At 45.4% G+C, this 27,786-nt stretch overlaps 1 protein-coding gene and 1 pseudogene across 1 annotated transcript; one reads left to right on the top strand and one right to left on the bottom strand.

Annotated features, from left to right (window-relative positions):
- Nucleotides 1–1,869: 1,869 nt before the first annotated feature.
- Nucleotides 1,870–27,786, bottom strand: LOC144172721 (uncharacterized). Its single transcript, XM_077701334.1, has 4 exons — nucleotides 27,638–27,786; nucleotides 25,448–25,544; nucleotides 19,738–20,063; nucleotides 1,870–2,267 (listed from the first exon to the last, which is right to left on the bottom strand). Exons 2-4 carry the CDS (start codon nucleotides 25,530–25,532, stop codon nucleotides 2,025–2,027), a joined length of 654 nt encoding a protein of 217 aa, XP_077557460.1. The 5' UTR covers nucleotides 25,533–25,544; nucleotides 27,638–27,786; the 3' UTR covers nucleotides 1,870–2,024.
- Nucleotides 6,838–8,773, top strand: LOC144172720 (uncharacterized; annotated as a pseudogene).

Below are 27,786 nucleotides of genomic sequence, written 5' to 3'. Positions count from 1 at the left end.
TATTTTATTCATTTTTAGTACACTGCACACTATTTTGTCTAAGTTTCAGCGTTGCCGCCAGCTTTGAGGACTTCTACATTATGCCTACACATTCTCAAATCTGGCAGCCTACATTAATTGGTACCCACGATCTATAAAAATAAGTGATAATTTCGTTCTGCGAGAGCCGACCTTGAACCTACCTTAGCGACCTCCCCGTTAAGAGTCAGCAGCATATTTCCAGCATTAGACGTCACTTCCTGAGAGGGGTGGACGGGCATGCCACTCAGGTCCGAATCGGGCGTTCACCTTCATGCATTACGGATGGCCGGAGCAGTGAAGAGGCGTCCAGGAATCTGTAAAAATCAGATGTAAGCGCTTAAAGACAAACAAAGGGATGCGCTCTAAATAGGGATAAAATAGTTATAATAGCCGAGGCATTCTATCGAGATCTGTACAGCAACCGCGAAATCCAGGATAAAACCTTACGAGGGAGTAGTTCAGAGGAGATAGACGTTCCACCAGTAAAGACAGAAGATGTAAAGAAGGCTTTGAAAGAAATGCAACGGGGCCGAGCACCTGGAGAGCGTCACATAGCAGCAACCCAATTTAAAAATGGCGGGACAAATTGTACGAGAAAAACTGGCAAACCTGTATACGCAATGCCTTATTACCACCAGTGTACAGGAATCTTGGAAGAACGCGAACATCATCCTAATACATAAGAAAGGTGATATGAAGGACTTGAATATTTACAGGCCTTTCAGCATACTGTCAGTCGTCTACACTGTACCTACCAAGGTAATCGCTCACAGAATTTTTGCCACACCAGATATCAGACAACCTAATAAACAAGTAGAATTTCGTAAAGGCTGTTCAACAATCGACCATTTCCACACGATGGATTTCCACACGATGGATGGATCTCACCCATGAGGCAGATATATTAAGGACGATAAAAATGGGGTGGAGCGCCTTCGGCCGGCATACTCAGACAATGAATGGCAGCCTACCATTGTTCCTAAAGAAGAAAGTGTATTACAGCTGCATCTTACCGGTACTCACCTACGGGGCAGAAACTTGGAGGCTCACTAAGAGGGTTCAACTTAAATTGAGAACGACGCAGCGAGCAACGGGATGGAAGTTGATAGGTGTAACATTAAGCGGAAAAAAGAGAGCGGAGTGGGTCAGGTGACAAACGCGTGATACGACGTTAGTACTACAACTCATTGAGAACGAATGGTGGTGGGCAGGGCACGTAGTTCTATAGAAGGCAAGATAACCGCTGGTCATTAGGGGAACAGGAAGGATCCCTGGAGAAGGCAAACGTGGCAGGGGGCTGGAGAATTTTATATGGCAGGCGAGATCAAGAAGTTTGTGGGGATAAATTGGTGGCACTTAGGACAGGACCGTGACAATGGCACATCGTTTGGAAAGGCCTTTGTCCAGCAGTGGGTGTAGATAGGTAGATGATGATGATGATGAATGTGTACCGCGCCTCAGCAGAGAACTCACAGAATGCTATCGTGATCTTTTTGCATTTTTCGAAAAAGTCTTCTCTTATAGAAGGATCCATCCATTTCCTGCTAACAGAATATCCATAACGTACGCAATGATATCCTTCCGGTACAAACCAACACTACATATTCCTCCTGGTTACTTTTCCTAACCAAAATTATAAGATAGGAAGACGAAGTCCACGAAATCATTCTCAAACCTATTTTTGGAATCATTTCAACCACACTTACGCCCTTAAAATTTCTAAGTAAATGAATAGATATCCCATTATTTTTTCAGTTTAAAAAATTCAATGCTCACCGTATTTAGTAGTTGGATATCTTTTAAATTGAGAAAAAAATTATTACAACCGTAAAACAAGGAAGACCATTTTCACACAGAACGACAAGTGCACGTGAAAGGCCTCAACTTTTATATCATATTACAAATTATAATACAAATCATGGAAGCGTTTTTGAATACAAGGTATACAATGATATTTAGCACTGCGCATGACACCACACGGATGTGTAAAAAGGTTGTAGACGTCAGGCCGCCGTTATTTCGTTCACGATGTTTCCAAGCCTCCACGTCATCATTTGAAACCAGAAATCTTGCTGAGGTTGAGGAATGAGTTTTCCGAGGATGGAGGCCGCTGTTTCGACGATTTCTCCGGCCCCTCTGATTCTTAGTTGCAGATCATCTAACGAAACCAGCTGCGGGTGCAGTTCTTGCACCAGACGGGATCCTGTTGCCGTATTTCTCCTTTCATCAAGCGCCGGGTCCTCCACCTGTACAAAGCGTGCGAAAATATGTGCTCACAAAAGGCTGCGCCGCCTTCTAGTTAGCACGGAGTTTCAGAATGAAGAAAAAACACAAGTTTGGTTCATTCAAAAGACGGCATCGTTAGAATCATACTGACACCAGTTTTAACCTAAACTTCACTCAAATAAGCTATATACTTAGAAAAAAAGGGAATGGCCATGAGACCCACTCGCTCATTTCCCGCAACAGATCCTATGATGTCATACCAGCCTGCTATGAGATTGCCGGAGGCCGGCAAAAGCAAACGCAAATTAGGCTGAGCTTATAAGCTTGCAGAACGAGCTCTTTGTGTTCTAATATAGGGCACATTCTTTTTAAACCAATAAGAATGGTGGGACAAACGGACAAACAGTGGAAGTCAGGAAAGCACATGTAAACATAGTCGTACTGATGCTTACTGCTGTTGGTACGCGCGCACTATGCTTGATTTAGCTGCACAGCACTGCGGTGCTTTTGGGTTGTATCAGAACTCTGGCCAATCGACGCAAGAAACCGTGTCTTACGTGACAATATTTGTCGAGCGAGCACTATGTTTCACGAAACAAACCATGTTAAAATACGGTAAAAAAAACCAAAGGCAGAAAACAGCTTGCCGCGGTATGGTGGCGCCACCTAGGTTAAGTCGAGTAAACAAACGCCCGAGTACCTGCCAGAGCCGCCGTACAGGGTGGAGACACCTTTTGAACGGCCCCGTGCCACTGCAATTGGCTCAACGTGCTCAACGCCTGGTTCTTTTCGTTTCCCAGGAGAGCCAGCAACGCGAAACAGATAAGATGATTCAAACTTTGTCAGTAAACCGCGTTGCGGCGTTAATTTTAGCGCGGTTTTGATACAATGGCCAAGGTAAATATAAATGGTAGCGAAACTTCCGGCGAAAAGCGGTTCAGAACCTATTGCTAGCGACATCAGCATGGGGGCTCATGGGAGTGGCGATTGAAGCGCGACTAGGTGAGGAGGGAACAAACACTAGTAACAAAAAACCATGTTTTGTTCAACAATAAAACAACATTTATATTTTACGAACGATACTTATTTCTGAATCACAATTTATTCAGGCACAGTGTGTAAATAATTTATGAAAATGCTGTTCATTTTCAAAAACCTTTTTTGTAGCGCCCTCTGAAGAGTGGCACATATGTCATTGCTCTGTGATGCAGTCCTTGTAGTGCGCGCAAAGGCGCTCCTAAAGTTCGTCGGCTGAAAAACGCCCCTCGCGTGTTTTGGTGGTGCGGATTTGCATTCGTTTTTCCTTGTTAATTTGGTGTGCACTTGTCGGTGAACACGTTTAGTACCGTGCCCGGCAGGCACGGTGAACTACGGGACGATGCTGCCAACGGTTGGAGCGGAGCTTTCCTCGGTACCTACGGAAACGATGTGCTTTAAAAGGTTGCAACAGCAACTCCTGTACGCCTGGCGTTTTACTGCACCATTTTCCTCTCATTTCCACAGGTAACGCGAAAATATAGTACTGGTAATGCGTGCACGGGGATTGTGTAAGGGGACGGGGTGGTGCTTCGAAAAAAATGGGTCTAAAGCTTTGTTATGTCAAAGTTATCTCTTGATTTCACCTCAGGCTGGCTCGGAGCAAGTGGTGTCAATTACTTTAGGACTTCTAAGCGTAGTACCACTCGAATTTGAACGAGTCGCTTTAATTGTGTATCTCAGTGTCTTCTCTATTGCATTACAACGCTTGTAGGGCTCGTTGCTTCCTGCACTTGTATGCGCAAGCATTATTTCCATTGCAGTACTGTGTTGTGCTGCTTCGTGCTGCGCTGCTGCCAGATATTTTCTGCTATGTGCTTTTAGATACTGCCGTCGCTTTCGTTTGAATTGATCCATTTTTCCTCTCTTTACTTATCTGTTGCTACACTTGCCTAATAATGCAACAAGGAAATTGCAGGCGTGAATGCTGAGGGAACTTACGTAGAAACCCATGTCTACTTGATAAGACGCTGGGACAGCTGCGGTGTGCTCGCTGCACTTTCGTGAATCGGCATTCCTGCAGCCCGGTTTTCTGCGTCAAGATTTAGTGCCTAGTTCTTTTCTCTTGTTTTGAAGTAGTTCTGCTGTTGACGCTTCAATTGCTCATGATGCTATGTGTTACGGGTAAAGTCAATTTTTCGGCTTGTAAGGAAAATCATAATGCATGTAATGCCCACGAACATTTTGTACTTTTGTATACGTGCTGATTTTGTGCAGTGTGTTAAATTTGTTTTATGTTTATCCTGGAATAAAATTCAAATGTCTTGATTATAGCATGACTATGCGTTATTTCTTCTTTAGTACAGAAGTACAGAAACTGAGCAAGCATTATATAACTTTAATCTATACTTAAGGCACGCACGCAACCTGCGTATGTGCAACGCAATTAAACCCAGCAGTGGCGTTGGTAGAAATTGGTATCGGGGTAAGGAGTGGGCACGTTTGTTATATGAAAGGGGGGCCGGGGACAGTGGTCAAGTGTCATTTTGTGCTCTGTATCACAAGACAGAAAAAAAATTCCCGTCGGGGTTGGGGGAGGGGGTACGTTTGCCACCCACTGCAATCAAAATAAACAACTGATTGCGTTTATACCGCAGTGGAAGGCATGAATACAGAATAAAGGTTCAGAGAAGATGCAAGATGTTTTTATAAACACCGAGGCGAATCATACGACAGTATGCTAAAGTCCGTTTCTCTATTCACGAGTAAAAGCTGGCGTTGACTTGAAGCACACACGCCAAGGGCTCGCCATCTTGCGTCAGATGGCAATGACATGAGCCCTCAGCGTTCAGAGGCCTGCTAAGGCTATTTTGAAGTCAAATATTCCCGCTAATGCCACCAAAATGACGTCACTTTCTGGCCGGATCTTGCGTCACATCCTGTTTATTTTTTCTTCCGCCGGAAGTGTTCCCTCCTCACACAGATGGCGCTAAGCCCCATGAGCAGCTTAAGAGCCGCCATTTTCTGAACGTATGGGCTTCTATGGAAGCTTCGCTACCAGTTATATTTACCTTGCAATGGCTTGCTTCGGCAGCGAGCGAGTGACCCAAAACGGCGGCGCCAGCGTATGCGTGTCTCCACCCTGTGCGCAGTACGCGTTAAAGAGACACTGAAGATTTTTTTAAACATTGCGGTATTACGAGCGCAAATTGTAGTCCGGAGTCCCTAGGCCCTGTTTCAACCACTCTGAGCGCGTTTGCGCGAATTTATTTAGTAGAAAAATCAATTGGAAAATACTGTCTTCCCTCTGCACCCTCGTACAGTTTCTGTGGCGTTTAAGTGTGACGTCAGGAGGAGATGAGCTGGCAATTGGCTGCGCTACTGCACGGCTCGCCGACCCTCCGGCAGAGTCAGTCGGCCCAGCGTTTAGTCCACTGGCCGCCGACGGGTCGTCGCAATTCGTTCGCTCAGTTGAAACGAAGCCACGACACGTTTGTGAATGGAAAAATGTCCCTGTCTTTACTTTGTTAGTTTGTACACTGTATCTAGATACAGGTCAAGGTCGCCACACACAAGCGCGGCACAAGCGCACAAGGCGGCGCTTCGATGACTGGTACGCTAGTAGGCCACTTGAAGGCGGGGGAAGAGTCAGCGAAGTCAATACAGGTAATAAAGAAATAAAATCAACTGATACTTTTACCGTACAGCGTGAAACTCGGGTGCAGGAAGCACTTTTTTGTGCTGGGCGAACAAGCACAGCGGTCAGCAGCACGACTACGCATCTGCGAACGCTTTTCCTTCTAGTAAATGCTAGATGTGACATATTGTGGAAACTTGGGGGACGATTACTGCACGTGCGCAATACAACAAATAGTCCCCTAAGCTGCTTGAAATGCTAAAACTAAATAAAAGTGTAAACTGCTTATACATTATATACTTTATATTTCCAACGTTAACAGCGCTTGAACGATACATTTGAACTTTCAAGCCTGAGTATTTTCCAAAAATGGGACCTTTTTAAACAAGAAATCAAAAACGTAGCTATAGAGGCGTTGGCTCGGTCATCCTTTTTGAAGCGACTTCACATGCGTGAACTCCGCAGTTCCTTGATGCAATCGCATGAGGCGGAAAGAGCTGAGGCCGGGACATTTTGTGATGAAATATGCAATGTTAAAGCTCAAATGCAGCAGCATATGACAAAAAAATATCGGGGAGCCGTTGTTCGATCGAGAACGCGTAGATTTTTGCAGGAGCAGCCAACCCGATGTGGATTTGGAGATGAAAAGCAGACAGCACTAGAAAAAGTTATACTCAAAATTGAGTATGGCGGCGAAAGCTACTCTGACAGCCGCAGTATATTTGGAGCATTTTGTGCCCATTATGAAAAACGGTTTAATGGCAACACGGGTACCTGTAGTACACCTGATTTTAATGTATTCCTCCAGCCTTTTCCTAAGCGCAGTGACGATGAGCGGGTTCTTGTAGAAGGACCAATAACGCTTCAAGAAGTGTAAATTCCCATTTCAAACCTGCAAACCCATAAGTCACCTGGACCTGATGGCCTCACTTCGGAGTTCTACCAAAAATTCTCGAGTATTCTGGCACCTGCCTTACATGAGGTATTTACAAAGGCCTATGAACTAGATGTCCTGCCTCCTACATTTTACCGAGGTTATGCTGTACTAATCCCGAAAAGTGACAACGCAGAAAAGTTGAAAAGCGTTGATGGCTACAGGCCGATAGCTATGTGTAACGTGGATTACACGATATTCGCGAAGGTGCTGGCAAGCAGCTTACAGATTGTAATCCCAAGTCTGATAGGTTCGCACCAGACTTGCGGTATTCAGGGACGGAGCATTCAGACCAACATCCATATTGCTCGTTCAGTCCTGGAGGGCGTATCCGATGGTGCTGGGCAGGTTGCGCTCCTTCAAATTGATCTTGCCAAAGCATTCGAGAGGGTTAGCCATCCTTTCCTTTTGCTGTTCTAGAGTCACCTGGGCTTGGGGAAGCCTTGTATAAAGGCATATCTCTCTGTTATAAAAGCTGTACGACCCAGTTGATTATAAATCGCGAACTCTCTAGACCTATTCCCATTAGATCTTCCGTACGGCAAGGTTGCCCGTTGTCACCCCTTTTATTCAGTTTGTACCTTGGGCCCCTGTGCATTAGTATTTTCCAAAGCAGTGCCATTCATGATTTCTCACTAGAAAACTATGAAGTCAAAGTTTTAGCCTATGCAGATGACCTTGCCTTTTTTTGTACGGACAAGAAAAGTGTTTTGGAGGTAATGATGCTGATACAGCGGTTTTGCGATGTGAGTGGTGTTAAGGTGAACCTTGAAAAATCAAGAGGTTTTTGAAAGGGCTGGTGGGGTACGCAGCCACGTCAATGTGGAAGCATAACATGGGACTCTGAAACAATACACTACCTTGGGGTTCCTCTACATCACATTCGGAACAGTGGACCTCATTGGTCTTCTGCACTTACTGTAGTGAAGCGTAAAACGCAAGCATGAATGGGGCGGGAGCTGTCTATATTTGCGCGTGCAGAACTGTGTAATGTATATCTTGTCTCCAAACTTGTTTATGTTCTGCAGGTCCTTAGTTGCGCACGAAAAAACGTTCAAAAATTTCACAGAGTATTGTATACCTTCGTATGGCGATCCAAGTGGGAGCCCATGCGCCGCGATAACCTCTTCCTCCCGTTAAGGTCTGCTGGTGTTGGATTGGTGCATTTGTTTGTACACCAGCTCGTTTCGCGGTTCTCTTTTATCAAAACGGCTGATCATCCGTTTTTAAAAGTTTTTATTCAGCATACATTGAGTGCTCATTTAACTTTTTTATTTGCTCCAACCCACCCCGCGAATCCTAGGGCGCTTTTGGGCTTTCTGAAAGAGGTTGCTGACACTTTCAAGTTTCTTATTGTGCGTTTTTCTCTCGAGTATTTGTATGGTCTCTCCAGGAAAGAATTGACGCGCATTTTAATTGAAACTTTATTTGCAGTGCCCATTTACCGTCAACCATATCTGATGTTTTTAGATGACAGTGTGTTAAAGCGCGTCAAGAAAATGTGCATCCAAGCGGCTGCAATAAACTTTCTTTTTTAAGTTGCACACATGAACGTTGCCTGTTAAAACATGGCTCAATAGTAAAGGTGTATGTGTGCCTTGGTCTGTTAACTGTCGCTTGTGTAACCAGCCGGAGACAATTTATCACTGCTTTGTTTTATGTCGGGATGGTGTGTTTTTTGGGATGTTCTGCAGCGGACTCTTAAAAAGGACATAAACATCACCCCTTACAGTATACGATTCCTGCCAGTGATGAAGAACTGTTCCGTGCCATATGAACTTTTCGTGCTGATAGGATTGTTTAGCCTATGGAAGTGTCGCATGATTGACCGCCATGCCGAGGAACCTCGTGGAACTAAGTCAATTTTTCGCGAACAATGTGCGCTTGTGTACAGTGTCTATGCGGCGCAATCGCAGCCGCCGAACTGGTTTCATCTTCTTGAAGCGTGTGTGGGCCTGCCGACTTTTAAAATGTATTAGTGAATGCGGGGTTATTGTAGTTAGGGTGGGACTTTAAGCTATTCGGGCTAGTTTCCCATGCAATAAAGAAAAAAATAGAGCTCGATTGTTGCCGAGTGGCCTGGAGCGCTAGGTAAGTTTGCAAATGTTTTGGAAGTCACGAGTTCGAATCCCCGATGGTACAAATTCTTTTTTTTTTGTAAGTGGACTTTTTCGTTTTCGGCCGATGTTTTCTATGCTGAGTTCCCCTTTTTTTGGTCCGTAACGTTTACTGCTCCACGAACTAGTTCACAGAACGCAGGAGGCTGACGCTGACGCGCTAGCAAGTTCTCGTTGGCGTGCTGTTGCCATAAGCACCGACGGCTTGCGGGCAGTGGGCACAGGCCAGAATCAACAGACCCTTGGCATGGTGCGAACACGCTTTTTACGATACAGGCATGAGTGAGGCAAGCTGCGAATATGCGGGAAAAGCGCATGGCATTTGAGCGTCTGCGGTTGCGCAGAGGCCGTTCATCCACTGCGTAGGCCTCAGCTAGTGATTGCTACGAGTCGAACCCGTCCTGGGAGGCTTATCTTATGCATTTTACAGCCGACAACATGGCAGAAGCGCGGTACGACAATTGCTGATATATCGAGAATGCTCATCCAACGATGCCGTCGGATGTCAAGCATGTTGTTTTCGAGAACCGAAACCGAAACCTGTTTGAATGCTAACTTTGGATAACGTCCAATCACGGTGTGTCTCCTCCCGTCGACACAGCCTTTTAGTTGGTGTGGCCGCCGCAAATCGCGCATGGTAGATTTTCTTTTATCGCGCATTGTAAAATATTTACCGACTTGTCAACCGGATAAACGATGAAAAGTGTGCTCATTTGAGCCAGTCTACGCAGTGCAAGCAAAAACGAGATCTTGACAAATTCACTTCAATGTCCCTTAATGAAGGGCCCCTAGGCTGCAGAGCGATCGGTTCCTGTGATGTCATTGCAGACCACCGAAACACATGATTTAGCGGGAAAATCAAAATTTTAACCTAAATTGATTAAGCTCTCAAGCGCTGGGGGCACTATAAAACACAAAATCGTTCGAATAAAACAAACTTGTATTTTGTCGTCAAGGCTCATTTAAATAACTATAAATTACTATGCCAAGTAAAACATACCGCAAAATTCTTCACGTTATTCTTAGGTTAGCAATACCGGAAGTTTGTTGTTTGAAGATAAACGTGGTTTTAATAGCAATTTTAGGTCATGGCTAATCGTGTTTTAGTCCCCTGCCCTTTAACATAGCCTATAAAATTTTCGAACTTTCGCACCGGCAGGATTGCCTACTTCAGTCGGCATTTGAAGAGGTCTAAATAAGAAATTTTTTTGTCGATGCTTCTGCCGTAACCAAGGCCGTGATACTCCCAGACTGAGAATTCCATCTACTTTTCCTCGGCACTTTCATAATATCAACCAGTGAATGAATCTGTATTATGATTGTTTTATGAAACAGTACGATGTCAATGAGGACAGGAAAATGAATTCGTTGTAAGCCAATTTCTCCTCAAACGAAGAGAGAAAATTTTAAAAATGAATTCAGTAGTGCCTGGAACTTCTATGTTATTACGTAAGCTGGTGATCGTCCAAAAATGAAAAGGTTAATTCGTTCAGGCCATCCCCTCCCGCACTTATATATCGAAGATGTCAGCTACCAGCGGTCAACCGAGCCTTTCCTGCAACTCTTGCTATTTTCTCCCAATTCCTAGCCTTCCCAGTGCTTTAGTCATGTAATTGCTTAAGCTTGAGGTGAGGCCTGGTGGAAAACGGCAACGTGGGCATATCACGATCAACCCGGGCGCTTATTTTCCTATACCTAACCAGAGCGTCGCTACATCAGCGGCCTCGAGGATCGGTTGCTTTAAAAATCAGATACAAGCCACTCTACAATTCCGAACGATCGATTGGGTCTGGTCAGTCTTGGGTCTCCACCTTGCGGCTTGTGAGCGAAACAAGCGTACCCAGCCGCGTCCGGACTCGGCTCCCTTTGCGCGCGTGGAAAAAGAGTTAATTCCGGCCGTTATCCATGACTCACAATGCTATCCGGGAAATGCGTTTGGCATTTGAACGATTTAAATCTCTATGTTCAGACAAACACCTCGATGGGAATCTGCCCCAGACAAATGTATATGTATATATAGAAATATCAAAGCTATAGGTGTACAGATATTTATATATCAGCCCGAGCGTCCATTAGGAATGATAAAAATAGAGAAGAGTCGCGCTGAGTGCGCCCTCAGAAATATAAGCTAATTCAATCGCCATGATGAGCAGAATTCGTCTTTGCACTCTGGGAAAATCTCATTTCGGACTTCATGTAGCGATACCTTTAGCACTGAGACATCACCCGTCGCGGTGGCTCAGTGGCTATGGCGTTGCTCTCCTGAGCACGAGGTCGCGGGTTCGGTTCCAGTCCGCGGCGGCCGCTTTTCTGATGGAGGCGAAAAGCAAAAACGCCCGTTTGTTCGAGATTTCGACGCACGTTAAAGATCCCCAGGTGGTCAACATTAGTCCGGAGCCCTCCACTACGGCACGCCTCATCACCTGCGTTGCGTCGGCCCGGTAAACCCTAAAATCAATCGAAGCACTGAGACAACAAGTGACACTTTTATACTACTTTTGCTTATGCACCTAACGCAAAGGAAACAGCTGCTCGGTATACTAAGTCGATTTAGACGCTACCACAGGAAACTTGGAAGCAACGCGGAAGCAAGCAAGCTTTTACCGGAATTCCAGGCAAGCTCCAATGCTACCGCCATAGCACCGCATTCACGCTTGGGAGAAATGCTTCTCTTGACGCCATACAAAATACTGAGAGTTATCTGCCCCCCAACGTCTCTTTAGGATGAATTTACTTGTTTTACGCACAAATTCTCACTGTTTTTTGAACGTTCCGGTCAATCAAAACCAGAGCAATTAAGATTGTAATTACGGTTGTTTGTACCGCCTTTTACACAAAGCTTTTATTCTGCAGAGGCTGCAACCGGCCAGGCCTACGGGTCGTTGCCCACGAACACCTTTAAAAAAACCTTCGGGCGAGCCTACTTGCCAATTTATCTTACATCGAGTGATATGATGCAATGGAGGGGCGAAACCTAGACTCAAACCCTATATGAGCACGGGTGAGAGGGAGGCACCCTGCACTAAGTACTGCTCCGAACCCGGGGTTTTTCGGGAACTAGCGCATTCTCATAAGCAAATAATTTGTGCCTTGTTGCACACGTTTAACCTACATACTAAAAAGTGCGGTATCCTTCAAAACTAGAGACCGAAACTTTAAGCAAATGTCCAGTTCCTTTTTTTTTTTTTTTTGAGGCGGCATCGAGAGTAAGCAATCTGTAAGCTTATCCTAAGGGATGGGAAAAATTTTAAGCAACGATTTATTGTGCCCATAGGTGCCTATTTTCAGGCTTGTGCCTGTATTGGCTTTGTAGCGCATAACATGCGTTTTTTTTGTTTCAGATGCCTCTCAGGTGTTTTTGGACTCCATTTTCTGCTGGTACTCTTCAACCTTCACAAACCTAATACCTGGCGTTCGTCCCACGCCGTTTGTAAGCATAATCCTTGTGAAAACTTGTGAAAGGGAGAAAACTTTTGCCATCATGCCTTATATATCTTTCAAATAAAACAAAAAACAAGGAGATGAACACAACGCAGCCACGTATGCCCCGCTCCCTATATAAGTCGCCCCCCAAAAGAAAACCACGGGAATACCTGACAAAAAGCTATATATTTGACGCCACGAACACGTGCACACTCTGCTACCGATCACGGGTAAATACACCGCCGACTGTGAAGATGCAGCACGTGCAGCACGAAGAAGGAAGGAGAGACAGAAAAAACAGAACGAACACCTCGGCTCTTTTTAAAGGAGCCATCAAGACAAAATGCAAGTTTGTGGTATTCCAGAGATTTCGTGTTTTATAGTGCCCCCAGCGCTTTTCCGAATGCAAACGATGCTTTCTTCACTGAGAAAAAAAATTGCAGTTAAAATTATCATTTTCTCGCTTCATTTTCGTTTCCATGCTCTGCAATGACATCACAGGACCCGACCGCTCTGTACCCGATTGGGAAGCATTGTTTGACGCTAGTGAACCTAGAAGGCGCCACCATACCGCAACAAGGCGTTTTCCCCCTTTGGGGTCTTCTTGAGCATACAGTACTCCCTCGATATAACGAAATCGCTTCACTCGAAATATCCCAGGCGGCACAGAAAGTGTGTCCCAACACCGGCCCGTCTATGGCCGCTTTCAGGCATGTCCGGCCAGCATCCAGGTTCTGGCAGCCACTGATCACACGATGAGCGGCCAACATTCCGCAACCAGCGCTTCGGTATTTCTCCGGCCGCCCGTGTTCAGCCGCACAACGGCAGCTCTCCGGCTGCCTAATATTCAGTTCACTCTCGGCGGCCAATGTGGAGAAAGAGAACGGCCGAAGTACGGCTTTAGGGCATCCGTTTTTCCTTCGGGAAGCGGTGTTCAGCCGAAGCACGGCAAGTGACCGGACACAGAATACCCGTATTCTTGTGGCAGTTGGTGTTCGAAAAGAGACCGGCCGGAGCGCGGCTGCCCCCCATTCGCTCTTTCAACAGCGGCCGAATATTCGTCTACTTCGGGCAACCGGTGTTATACAGGAGACCGGCCGACGCACGGATCCGGAATGTACATTTTTCATTCGGTTAGCGGTCCTCGGCCGAATTACGGCAAGCGAACGGCCGCAGAATTTTTGGCAACCGGTGTTCAAGCGGAGACCAGCCTACGTAAGGTCTCAGGGTATACGTCATTCTTTCGGTAAGCGGCGTACAGCCGAAAAACAGCACGGGTCTGGGCGCCGAGAATTCATGCACAGACGTGTTTGGAAGGAGTCCCGCCGGTGTAGGACCAGTTTTTCCCTGGGTGAAGAAAGAGCCGCTAGGGAGCCGAATGATGCAGACGTTCTTTTTTATCCGCTCGGTTTTTCTAAGTTTTAAATGAACCAACTTCGTTTGTAAAACAGTAATGAGTGTTCTAAGTGAACAGGCAAGGTGCAAGGACTCACTGAACATTACCGGGGAACCTTTCAGGCCATCGGAATGCGATTTCTTGCCACAAGAAGACTGCCACACCGAGGGGTGAGCTAAGCCTTGCCAGTCTTAGCCGCTACCACGCCTCACCCGCCGGTTTCGTCGACTCATCAGCTAGAGGCTATTCGCCCACTCACGAAATGGAGACCATTGGAGACACCCACCCGGCAGAGATGCTCGACCCGAGATGGCGGTGTTTCACCGAAAATAACTGGCCTTAAAGGGCGTCGAGCAAGCGGCCACCACGCAGGAGCTCAACCGGCACCATGTCGAGGATTTCACACCAAAGAAAGGCAAGGGCGCGCAAAAGCGCAAGTTTGTGGCTATTCTTCTTACAATAATACTGCGAAAAACAATGCTGCACTATTTTGTTGGTGATAAACGTAGAAGAGGCTAAGCTCGTGCATTTGTAGGCTCAACTTGGTACCCTGCTTTACGGGATTTTATGAGTGACAATTTAGAAATACGTGTTATTTTAAATTTGCCTTAACAACAGAGCCATGTGAATGACGAAGCCTGGATGTTAATTTAGTTGCGGTGTTTAAAGGTAAGCTCAGCTACACTTCAGAAATGACTCATTTGTTTAACCATAATCGCCAGCATCGTAGCAAACACGGATTTCATCGGGTTTTTCTTGCTCATCGCAGCTTGTTGAGTTCACGCACGATTTGGCTCAGCAGTAGATAAACTTAAAGTAGTCGACTGTATTTTCTTGTACTGCAAAAAAGCATTTGGAGGTATTCCATATCAGTTTATTCTTAGTACATTGCGGGGTATAAACTGAATTATTCCGTTATTGCATGGATAGTCGAGTATATCTCTCTAAGACAGCAGTCGGTCGCTCTCAATGGTTGTTCTTCCGGATATGTTCCCGTGACCTCAGGAATTCCCCAAGGGTCAGTTGCGCACCCTCTTTTGTTTCTTTTATATATAAATGCTATTACTATTCGCCTCAAATCTTTGTCTAAAATGTTCGCGAATGACTGCGTAGTTTACAGGAGTATAACGAATGAACGTGATTCCGAATACCTGCAGTATGATTCTAATTTAATAACATTCTGGTATGCTGATTCAGAAAAGTCATTGATTGTTAAAAGTGTGTTAAAGTCACCTTTACAAGAAAACCTCCATTCCAATTGGATACGTATACCGTAAACAACGCTGCTTTAGGAACGGCCGCGGAATATAAATAACTAGGAGTTTATTTAATGAGAGGTTAGAGGCTAAATAGGCACGTTCACAACACAAAAGTTACGGCTGCACGTGTTTTTGGCTTTCTGAGATAAAATTTGAGCGAACCTCCATCGACCTTGAAAATACAACCGTATTTCACTCATGTGCTCTCAATGTTGGAGTACGCATGTGTTTTCTGGGATCCTTACACCAAAGAGCTGGTTTATACGCTCGAAAACATACAGAATAGGGAAGTCCGATTCGTATTAGGTAATTGGCACTGTCAACTTAGCATGAGGGAAAGTAAAACAAAACTTGAATGGTAAGACGGGAAAGATCAGAGATGAAACCTCAGCTTGAAATTTTTTCGTAATATCTATCATTCGAAAACTGAAATAGACGGGGAGACGTATATCCAAGCGCCATTATACCTATCTCAAAGTGGGACCACTAGCTTAAAGCAAATTATTAACCTTTCTTTAAAGGTGACGCCTTGCGTGTTTCATTTTATCTTAAATAAGTACGAGAGTATAATTATCTTCTACATTTGATTTTACCAACTGTTTATAATGACGATTTTCACCGCGCTTTGTGGAAATATTTTGTTATTTGGTCTCGTATTTGATGCTTAGTGTTATGTATCTCCCTGCTGTAATGCATGCAAACGCGAGCAGGTATCAAATAAGTAAATAAATAAATAAATAAGTTTCCGGAGCCGCAAGTTCGCCTCAGACGGGTTGAATACCTTACGCATTCAAACCTGACCAATGAAATGTTCATTGTTTTATTCGATGCAGTCTGTAAGGTTTGCTGTATGAGTACTGCCATTGCTATGTTATTGGTTTTAAACAAATTATAAAACTCTTGTCTTACGCCTTTCCTTGCGTGAACACAGAGGGATACAAGTGCAACCACCTGAAGCAAGGCGTCATTCGCAACGCGCCTAGAATTTTTCTACCGTACTACAACATCCGAGGAAAATTAAGTTCTTGTGGGCTATTAAGTGGTGTGCACGTAACTCATGAAAACAACATAAAAATTGATTGAAAATGAAAGCACTTGTTCGATCTCTCCTACGATCGGCCCTGTGAAAGATCATCAGAAAATTTGATCGAGTAGAAAATGTCTTGGCAAGAAAAATGGGCAAATACTGCATATACTTTTTGTGTGAAGGAAATTTAATTGAATGCTCCTAAGTTTTTCTGCATTACCAAAACGCTTCCTAAAGGCATTGGCGCCGGCTTTATATGCAACTATTCTAGTCATGTAACTGTTGTAAAAATAGTTTATTTAGAGCATTAAAGTGCTCAGAGAGATTGTCCTAAATGAAATTGGTTAAAAGTGGCACTTTCATCTTTGTGACATTCAACAGCCTCCTGCGCCCCCCTCTTTTCCGGTTTATTGCAGGTAACCACCCACAGAAGATATCAGGGCATCGACAATACATCTATTCCAGCTGTACACAGAACTGAATATTTTTTGTATTCGACAGTAAAAGAGGCACAGAAATAAAGGAACGACGATTTCTGAGCAGTGTTTAATAAATGAATTATGGTGTCAACTGACGCTGATAATTGGGCAAGGCTTCGCTGAAGGCTGGACAGGTGGTGGTTTCGCGCGAGTTCTCTTTGATGTGGCTGCATTGGACGCAAAATGCTGGGTTTGTGCTGCTGCACAGCGCGACTGAGTCATCTGCTTGCGCGACATGCAGGGACCAGCCGCAGTACACTTAATGTACTGTGGCTGAACTCCAATGCCCGTAGCACGGCCGTACTTCGGGACGCTTTAGTCCGGCTGGAGTCCGACAACCACATCTCGGCTCTCCTACGGTGGCAGTACTGCGGCCGCACACGGGTGGCTTTGGAATGGCCGAGCCCTACGGCTGGAATCTGGTCATATGAACGTAAGCAGGTCGACTGGCTGACGGACACTGGCCGTTGGACAGTCATGGGAGTACAGCCGTATACGGCCAAAGGCCCACATTTGGACACGTGCCTAACATGGCTGCAGGAAAAAAGGTGGGACAGAAAATCCCCGGCCAAAGTAGACCGGCTTAATTTAGGCCGAACAGTCCTGTGTTGACTGGGATCGCATTATGCAAACTTTCTTCTGGTCCCAACCCAAACGCTTGCATTTAAGGCAGTATCACTCGACGCGCACGAAGAGCTTGACCCGCTTAGAGCGAAGTGGCGAGCGGAGGCATCGCCGAGCGATGCCGATACAGCGGCGAGTCCGGCGGTCAACATGGCCGGTTAACAAGCTAGCGTTTCTCCTGCGATTTTCTCGAGCCGTCATGCTCGATTCGCGCCAACTGACTTTACACAAACTGTCCAAATGAGTGCTAGGGTCATTGAATTTTGTTCCTAGACATTGGTAAATAGCGTGGACGCGACGTTGGGCGAACACTGACACTCGAAGTGTAGAATAAGCAGTGTCGTCGACAGCGGAGCGCCTAAAAACTCTTGTTTTGCAAAACGTCACGGCTGCACACTTCGCGAAAAAAATGTCCAGTGATCATGCAAAACCGTAGTGCAAAACTGGTCAGTTTTCATGATTGCGGCGTGTACCCACAATGACCGGTTATTCATTGTTAATCATTTAACAATCTCGGACTCGAGTCGCGGAATTTGTGACGCTTTCCAGCGCGAAACTCTTGTAGGTTTCCGTGACGCCTGCACCAACCCCCCCTCCTCCTCTTCTGTAAAAGTGGCCACTGCCTTCTCCTCCTCATTTGCTCTGCTGTCTGTGAGGCGTTCGGAACCCAGTCACTGTTTGGTCAGATTGGAGAAGGCGTTGCTCGCGACCTGCGGGAACAGGAACCGTTCAAAGCTCAGTGCCTTTTTTTCCACCTGAATAAAGTTTTTCTACACTGAATACAGGTGCTTTGATTCCTCGTAGTTGTACCGCAATTACAGTTTATTACTTTAGCTTCCCTCGAGTTGTTGCTTGTATCGAAATACCACTTATAAGAAAAAAATGTTCTGTCCCGCTGACGTCGTTATAACGAGGGATTACTGTATTTCAACCCAGCTTGTTTTTGTTCAGGGAGAAAATAATCGTTTCCTGAAACGTAGTTCTCGCTCGAGAAATCAGGCACCGTTGCTTGTGTCAATCGGCCAGTGTCGTCTGAGACAACCCCAAAGCCCCGCAGTCCTGTGCAGCTAAACCAAGCATAGTGTGCGCGGTACCAACAGCAGTACGCATCGGTACTTCTATGTTTACGTTTGCTTTCGTAGCGTTTCGTCCTACCATTCTGGTGGCTTTAAAAAGAATGTGCCCTAAATTTAAGCGCAAATAAGCTCGTTCGGCAAACTTATAAGCTCTGCCGAATTTGCGTTTGCTTTTCCCGCCCTCCGTCAATCGCATTTGCTACTCGGTCGCATGGCCGCTCACTTTTTGTCCTTATTATGTAGCTTATTTGAGTGAAGTTTACGTTAAAAGTGGAGGCAGTATGATTCCACAGAGGCAATCTTTCGAATGAACCAAACTTGTGTTTTCTCTTCGTGGCTCGTTCAAGTGGTGTGGTGGCGACAGCCGCCATCTGCAGTGCCTGGTCACTTTCATGAGCGTCAGCAACCTTCTTGAATGGGCTACTTGCAAATATTCTTGCGTTGTAATTGGTATTCAACGCGTAGCTACTGAATGGTCTTACTCCGAGCAACTCCGCTTGTCATTAACTTCTGCTGGACAGGAGTGTTTTGTTCTATCAGAGAACAAATAACTGGAGCAAAAATAGCATTCTTTGCGGCGCGTTCGGGTTTTCAAGGAACCGTTACCTAATGTGCCTATTCCTACCAGGGCCCACAGTTACTCCAGCGGGAGATTTGTGATTCGGAAAACTACAAACATAAGCACTTCTGTGGTATTAACAGCTTTTCTGCTGATTAGGAGTTGCTGCATAAACTCTCCTAAACCAACCTAAAATTAATCTGAACCAGGCACTCCCGTATGCTTTTTTAACAATCTTAGCAAAAAGCATTCAGCGTTGAGGAGTTTGGCGCCAGTCTGACTAGAACCCTGAGCTCTTTTCGAAGGCGCGGTACAGGTCTGCCGACATATTTGAAGGACCGGTTGCCGAAAGAGCCATTCCGGAACTTTTAAGTCCCTCTCGGGCGTAGAATTCCTGGATTCCCTGTTCTAGAGAAACCACAAAAGTTTCCGAGCAGCAAACAAACTTGTATTCCAGATGCATTTATATCATGGAACATTCCGAAGAACAAGCACGCCCAGCCAAATTCAGCAAAGGTTGACCGTTCTTTTGCGCTCTCCAATAATTATTGGAAGGTGGTGCAACTTCAAGCCATTAAACAAATGAATGGGGGTGGATTGTTGTGGCTTTTAAGCCTGTCTTTTTGTGTCGAATCGCCTACCGGTTCAAGGGCATTCTTTGAAGTAGCGGCGCTTGTGTTGCTTATTTTCGAGAATAAACTAAAATCATTTTCCACAGTAAACATTTTCCTGCTGTTTTCTGTGGATGTCAACACTCTGCCCTAAAATACTCGGCTGAAAAAGTTACGATTTAAGCCCTAATTTCGCAGAACGATAGTATTTGCCGCCCATAAACGCCTAAATGACCCTGCTCAGGGCCTAATAAAAGCGCCTGAAGGCTTTATTTCTTCTGACTAAAACTCCTGCCTCTAGTCTTAGGTTCCGGAAGAACATTCGAATGGGCCTTAATTAATACAAAATTTGCAATGTCAAAAACAAATTACCTTGAATATGACGGTCACCCTGGCCTTTGCATACCCTTCGATTGTCCCGTTTTTACCTGCACAGGTCATCCATGGCATGAAAGCTTTGAGCCGGCCTTCGGTTGTGGCCAAATCTACTTGCGCAAACTTTTGCCCATTTCGGCAGAATCCTTTTACAGCACCATAGGGCCGCAGGTTGTCCAAGCCCACGTAAACGATTGTGCCCAAGAAAAGACCGGGTATGACTTCTTCCGGCTTGCGGTTCGGCTGCGAATACTCTTCAGGAATTTTGTCCGCTATTGTGTTCACCATTCCATCCAGATCCAGGCCCGAGAAGTCGCAAGTGCCTGCAGGAAAGATGTTTTTGGTAATACGGTAGAATTCTTTGAAGAAATGCAAAGCAAAAAGCCTTTTTTCTCGACACGAAGTAACTGTTCATATTGCAGATATCCGCCCTTTTTTTTCAATGCATGCGAGATTTCAACATCTGTTTAGTGCATGTGTGTTTATAAGCTGAGGTTAGTTTATATTCAATGTTTTAAGAGAATGACAGAAAATCCATTATGTTTATCCTATTACTGATGGAGCTCTCTGTAATGTTGAAGCGTATAGAAATCGCCGCTGGGTTCCCACGCATTTTGCACTTACTCCCTGATTAAGGCCAAGAAGCCGAAATTCTGATATTTCGAATTGGAAGGCGACCTTTCATAACCTTCGCGTCGACATTATTGGTACGACAACTGGCAAACATTTTCACCTGACCAAAGAAAGGCAAGAAGTGTCCAAAGCATGTCAGCCACGTATTATGTGAATATATATTACAAAAGATATTTATTGATTGATTTGTGGTTGATCGTAACACCGTATAAACTCGTGTAACGGCCCCAGTTTTTTTTTTCGGGCGGTGAATTTGGTTGTCCTGCCTATACACGAATCATTTTTCCCACGTTAAAAATGGCATGCAACGCGTGTCGCGCGATGATGTGGTGGCCAGACTTGCGACCAGCGACAGTTGCACTACGTTTAGCGTCCTGTAAGGCCTCCTTCGTGCTTCTAACATTGGCTCTTAATGAAAAAAATTGAAGGAAGCTCACACTAACGCATAAGACTTGGAGGTAGCGAAGCTGTACGCATCGCAGCCTTCACCGCCATCACGAAGATTCACCGTAAAGTTCCGAGAGAACGCGCTACCCCGTAATATCGGCCACGCCCCTTTAGGGGGGTAATAATTCATTTACCAAAATGCCCCAAAGATCGCCCACCTCCTAAAATCGATGGCTTTAGCTCCGATCAGTGAAAAAAAAGCTAATCGTCTTTTCATGTGTTGATGCGCGGTCACTTATTTTCCTTTACGCCTTTCTCCCGAAGGTTCGCCCATCTTGTATTCTTGCTCGATATCTCCGCAGTTTTGGTTGGCGCCTGCAGCCATATTTTTGAAGTTTTTGGTACGTGATCCGGAAGTTCGCCCATCCCGTATTTTTCACGTGGTATCTCTGTACAGTGCGCGTCAGGCTTGTCTAGGGCAAGCGAGCGCGCGGCTTCTGAGCATGCTGGCGACATCTGCTGATAGCTGCTGGGTTAGCGATAGCTTGCCATTGCGCGTGCGTGGATCTCGGACAAGCTCTGGCCGGTCGTCGTTCATCTCGGGCCTCTCAAATTTGCAGACGCCACCACCCGCCACGGGCGCTTATTTTGAGCGTTCCTGCCGTAAGCGGTGACACCAAAGATAAGCGCGTAATTTGAAGCGGTGAATTATCACTACAACGTAATCGCACAACAGGTTGAACCGAAAGCTGCAGTGAATTCTTGTTGCGTGCTTTCCGTCTGGTACGCGTGAATTTCAGAAGATTGGCGCTCGTCGTTTTACACAATTACGTAACTGCCTGCGGTGACATTACTCCGCGTCAAACGACGCGTTTATCGTGCCTGTCACCGCTCACGGCTGGCACTGGGGAAGACCAGCGCCCCTCGTGGGTGGTGGCGTCTGCAAATTAGAGTGGCCCATGCGAAATGACGACCGGCCCGACCCTGTTCGAGATCCGCGCACGCGCAATGGCAGGCTATCTCTAACCCAGGAGCTATCAGCAGATGTCGCGAGCATGCTCCGGAGCCGTGCGCTCGCTTGCCCTAGACAAGCCTGACGCGCACTGTACATTGGGTGGGCGTCCTTTCGGGACTTTACGGTAAGACCACGATTGCAGCCGATTTGCAGATTCTCCGCTGCAGCAACGACGTTTACTCCAACATTGTTGCCATAAGTGTCAGCTTCTATCGTTTTTTGGACGTGATAAATATTTCACGTCATGTTGGAGGGGCATACGCTATGGCGTGTCTTTCTCGTTCCGAGCAAGTTTTGCTACGATGACGGGAAACACTGGAGTTGTTTTTTTTTCTGCCGATCTTAGCCAATCCCCCTAAAGGGTATGCATGACTAGACAAAGGTGCACCCGGTACAAAGGGCGCTCGCTGCGAGGCACGCACGTTTTCTTGGCTTTTTTACCCGCCGGGTGGTCGCCACGACCCGTGCTCACGTGCGCGTGCCCGGCAACTTCTTTGTATTTTCAACTGCGGACACGAAAAATTACGATTTGCTCAACAGCCTTGCGGGTAAGTTGTGGTACGCTTGCGCGACAAGAACACTTGAAAATAACTAAATTACATGTTACTAACCTTTAAAAGGGCCGCAAGAACTGCGGGTTGCCAAAGGAGCCAAAAATATCGAACTCAAGCAGGCTCTTTTCAACATAATACGGCAGTCAGAAATACGAACGTTTGCTTTCACACCCAACCTGCGTCACGGCCCGAATAGGGTACTTATTTTCACAAACGCATAAAATCAGGCGCCGTTAAACTACACAATGTCTACTACGCGCCGATAGAAGTGCGAAAAGTCTGTAAGTCATCCTGCCTTCCCGCTATCTACCTGGCTCTCTGCGGATATTACTTTCTTTTACAATTCAAACACGTTTCTGTGCGCTGATGAGTCCCACGGTATCAGTTCATGCGTACATGTGCACGCTGAACCCACTTGCCAAAGAACCGCAGTACAGGGCAAGCAGCTTGATGGCTGCTTCCCCTCGCGATTGCAATGCCAGAACAAATCTTTCGTTGCTAGCAAACCCTGCGGACATGGTGGCGCGTCAAGCGTCAACGTGGCTAAATAGGAGGGTGCTTTCAAAAGGCATGCGACTACTACATGGACTTCTTTTTTTTCGCATTATTAGTCCAAAAAAGGGGAATGTGGCCCAAACTCATGTGTGCCCCTTACTTGAGATTATACCACAAAGCGCCAGGGGCCCAAGATTGGATTACGGTGGACTAAGGCGGACTAAGAGTGTACAGGAATTAATATGTATTAGTGCAAATAAAACAGAATCATAATAAAGAGTGAATGGTAGTACGAAAGCCTCTTTGGGAGAGGCTTTCGTTCTGCAGTTGGCACAGCCTTATTATCATCATCACTATCATCAAGATAGTATTTATTAGTAAAGAAAGAATTAAGGTGTAACAAACACAATAGGATATTTATTGTTAATTCGGAAAAAGAAGGTGCAAAATTACGAGTTAATGTAGGGGCTGGCGCACTAAGGTGGGTTTAAGGTGACTTGGGAGGATCAGAGTGGGTTAAGATGGGTTATTGGGAGTTAGGTGAATTAGGATGGATTGAGTTGGGCGTGAGTAAACATCGACCTATAATTGACATGGTGAAACAGCGACACTGTAAAGTGACATGGCTGTTGGTTCGCGAGGGATATGTGTATAAAAGGTACCAGTCCCAACAGTACGGCTTTAATTTGCCACCTTCCACGCTGGCTATGGTCGCGAATAAGTAGAGTGAAAGTTCCTAATTAGAACTTGAACAATTCAAATTTATAGATATTTCGAACTGAACTGTTCGGTCTGCCCAAGTCTTCGTAGTATTGTATGTGTAGGTGGTTGGTGCTTCACGGACGCCCAGAGGAACACACCCGCAGCCTACACCCCAGGTTTCGGCGCCTCCTAAACAGAATAACGAAGGTAAAATAGGATTCATTACCACATGAAATCCCGTGGCGTTCGTTATGAAAGCCGTACCATTTGTGAATCATGCACTACGGAAGCGAGGACAGCGGTGTGAGGTGCGCTGACATTATAGGACATGATTTCTCAGCACGTCGCGCAAAGCCTGCTGCTGCCAGGGGTGACGTGGAGAGGACCACAAAGAACCCGTGCTGTTCTTAGTGAGCCATTTCTTTAGCGAAAAGCTAGTCGATTCCTGAACATTGTGCTTTATTAATGTATGACGAAGCATCTGCAACACCATCACGGTTGATAAGGAGGCCGCGAACTGCTGGGGCCCAGCGGGAACGCAGACTTGGGTGTGTGCCACTTCGACGCTCCGCCAATCGCGTTCAGGTCACGCGTTTTCAAGCGCTACCCGCAGCTTCGCGGGCAATGAGCGATGTTGCGTGGAAGGTCTCCAGCCTAAAGTTCAAGCTTCCAAAATTTCAGATTGAGTGTGCGGCTAATAAATGTGACCCGCCAAGGCTCTTTTTATCGGTAATGGAAATAAACAAAATGCAAATAGAGAAAAGAAGGATGAAAGCGCCTTCACTCGAACAGCTTAAACCACACATGCGTGGAAGGTGTCCAAAATTTGAGTCAAGCTAATCGGCGTGCGAACATACCCTTTGACGCGTGGGCCACAGGGATTTATGAAACGGCTTTTCAACCGATTTAGTTCTTTCAGTCAAAATGTTTATCAATCTGTTCGCGCATTCTCAATCCTGTGTTCGTAAAAAGAACTCCACAAGGAGTTTAATACCGACGGACTTGAACGTACACTAAAAACTAGTCGGGCTTGTAGGTTCATGCCAAGAATTTACAGCGCAGATGCGCGAAGCACAAAGAAAAACAACGCCGCACCACAAGCGCTGCGCCACAGCGCTTTTGGTGTAACGTTCTTCTTGTTTGTCCTTCGTGTGTTTGCGCTGTAAATTGCTGACTTGAACATTATTCGACTGCCGTTCAGACGAAAGAATTCACGCAACTTTCGCCTTGTTTTGCATTGTTGCCAGGGCTAAACCCGGTCGTTTTTATCGCAGCGAGCGGTGCACGGCATTGTTATGCACAAAGCATGGTCATACCCCACGTAAACAGGGTATTCTAATTCAGTATCCCTCCTCTACATACACATCGACGCTCGTGTAGTGCTTTTGGGCCAAAGCTAAGCAAACGTAATGTGACCTTCGTGGTTTCGCGGTTTGTTTTTCGTGCCGTGTACCCTGCATGCTTGTAGGTTTTGGGAGGGGGACAATTTTGTCTTGTTTTTAGCCATATGTATTTGCAACAACTTTCGAAAAGAAATAAGACGGACGATTTTCTCGCCAGAGGTACAAATGAACACTCCTAAAATGGTCAAGCTTGTGGCGCATGACAGGGTAACCGTAGAGAGGTAAACTTATCTCTTACACTTGACCACAGCACGCGGAAACACGAGGCGTAGGTTCGGTATCTCCAACGTCGATGCTTTGCTAGTGCAAATCAGGCAGCTCCGTACAGCAAGAATACTTTTGTTAGTTGTCTCGTCTTTGCATACTTAAGCAAATTTCGGAACGTTGATTTTTCGAACTTTTATCGTTAACGTCTGCGTGCACAGTTATGGTGGCGCACATGCCTAGCTGCGCATGGTTTTTGACTCTTGTGCTTGCGTTAGAATTTATTTTCAATTTTTGGTTACCTTTTTACATACCTGACAATCCCATCTTCTCTTGAGGCGCAGCCAACACCATTGCGGCTGTCAAGCAAATCACCGAAGCCACCACACCAGGCACCATTCTTATAGAATCCTTGCGGCGAAAGATTGGAATGAGGTATTAGCTTAGCTGAACCTTCAATATCCTCCAAAAAATGGCTGATTAGTTTTTAATACCTGTTTTGAAGACCGCTGCTGGCATTGTACTGTGATTATAGCAAATTTTTTTGGTATGATCTTTTATTGGCTTGGAATGAACCGGAAAACAAGAGTGACCGCGACAAAATTTGTAAGTTTATTTCAATTGAGCTCACCCGAAAGGGCATATTTTCCTTACCCACCGCCTACCTTGAAACTGCGTTTACAGCGTTGAGGTGCAGCATACCTACTGACATTTCTTGCAGGACCCGCTGTGACGCTAATATATTCCTGGCTAACAAAGCGCCAAACCTGTCCCAGTCTGTCTATCCAGCGTGCCTTCCTCTCGCACCCGAGAGTAACTGCCGGTTTTAAAACTGAGCCATAAAACGCTCAGAAAAGTGTTCAATAAAACATTTACACCACATAAACATCAGCAAAAAAAGTATCAGGACCTCTTTACTGATCTCATTGCACTGTACTGGATCGGGGTGTTCACAAATCGGAGTGCGGAAGGGCGTGTTGAACGCGATCTTGTCCTCATTGTTCTCGTTTAAAAAAAACGACAGCTGCTATTAGTCAAGCACTTGGGTTAACAAGAGTCTAAAGGAGCGACATAGGACAACTTGTTTTTACTGTACGGCGCCTTCAGGGTACTTTGCAGCGTGGGAAAATTGTGCTAATTTGTTCAAAGCTTCTGAAATGAATGATGCGAGGGCTCGCACATTCGACCAAATTAAATTTTGTCAGTAAGGGCAAGGGGTTCTTGCCTTTGCAGATGGTTTTGCGAGAAAGGATAACCCAGGTTTTACAAATAATTTTGCACCTGTTAAACAAATTCCTGCAGTAGTAGCTCCTGTCATAATCCACAATGGTGCAGATGAGTGTACGCCTTTCGCAATTGCCTTTTGTCATTTGCGGAGTCCTACAATCTACAGAATCCAATTATGTATACTACTGCATAGTGGTTATTGGCAATAAATATGTTTAACGAAAGATCACCAATATTGAAATGTTTGTCAATGTGGGGGGGCTTGCTTCGGGCAGCGACATGTGCGACACACAAGATAAACAGTAATAACGGTGTTATGCGTACCCAAAAACACAAATATCCATTTTCTTCCAGGAGGTATCTCTATTACTATTCAAATCCTCCCATTTTTCTAATTACCTTTCTTAATAATGTGCTGCATATATCGTAAATCTTTGCATTGCAGGTGCATAAAACACACCATAAATGTGGTACTAGGTAATGACTGAACAACTTCTTTACTACACGTATCTTAAACAGTCATATCATGTTTAACCACTACAACAAGTACCTGAAGCTTCACTACTATCTGAATATTAGGTAGTCAAGCGTAAAAGTATGAAATCTTCAGCAATTCTCGTACAGTCTTGACGTAGTAATATAACGGAATCCATGAACCACTTCTGCCTCTGAGAATCGGCGCATCACGGATTTCAGTATCACATACTTGAATTCATTCATACTTTGCGCATCCTCACAATGGAATATACATTCATTGCAGTTTTAGTGTTATAGATCACCGAAGACACTAAATAAATAGAGAGCACTGTTAAAAACAACTTTTCGACAAGAACGCAGTCACTGTTGTCGCAAAAGGTTCGTACGCGGCTCTACAGTGGCTTGCTGTGGGGTCTTTCGAAAATAAACACACCACCTTAACTACCTGAGATGCTGAATATCACCCTACAGGTTAAGATTATACTGATGATGGGTGAACAATAACTCAGGAGGTCACCTGCCGACCGAACGTAGAAATTCGTATAAGTCAATGGACCTGTTTGTATATCGACCATGTTTTTTTTTCGCGTTTTAAATGCATGCTTATTTTAGGTTCGGCTCTGTAGCCGAGTTTCACGAGAAAGGAATTTCGCGGCTGCAATTATCACAGATGACAGAAACATTTTTACGCGAGTAAAGCTTCCTTTTCGATCTTCTACGCATTCATATTAGGAGCCTTATAGTGCCAAATACCTTATAGAGCCTTATAGTGCCAAAAAGCAAAACATGTCTGCGCTTACCGCTTTCTGGGATGCCGCAATGGGAGCTTCGTAACGTACAGCGGCAATTTCTGCTCAGTCAGTTCGGCGCTTATGAACCAAAGTTGGCCGTTGCTTCTTATACGCCACGCTTTAGCAGCGCGTCCGTGTTGAAACAAGGTGGCAATGAA

The sequence above is a fragment of the Haemaphysalis longicornis genome, unplaced genomic scaffold, assembly GCF_048455015.1.
Source record: "Haemaphysalis longicornis isolate Haplotype H1 unplaced genomic scaffold, Haemaphysalis longicornis Haplotype H1 scaffold_253, whole genome shotgun sequence".
Lineage (NCBI taxonomy): Eukaryota > Metazoa > Arthropoda > Arachnida > Ixodida > Ixodidae > Haemaphysalis > Haemaphysalis longicornis.
This window is presented reverse-complemented; position numbering and strand designations above follow the sequence as displayed.

Coding starts and splice junctions, on each gene's coding strand:
- LOC144172721 (XM_077701334.1), bottom strand. CDS start 25,532: ATGGTGCCTGGTGTGGTGGCTTCGGTGATTTGCTTGACAGCCGCAATG. Junction 20,064..25,447: donor AGAGAAGATGGGATTGTCAG/GTATGTAAAAAG, acceptor TCTTTCCTGCAG/GCACTTGCGACTTCTCGGGC. Junction 2,268..19,737: donor GGGTGACCGTCATATTCAAG/GTAATTTGTTTT, acceptor CGCTTTGTACAG/GTGGAGGACCCGGCGCTTGA.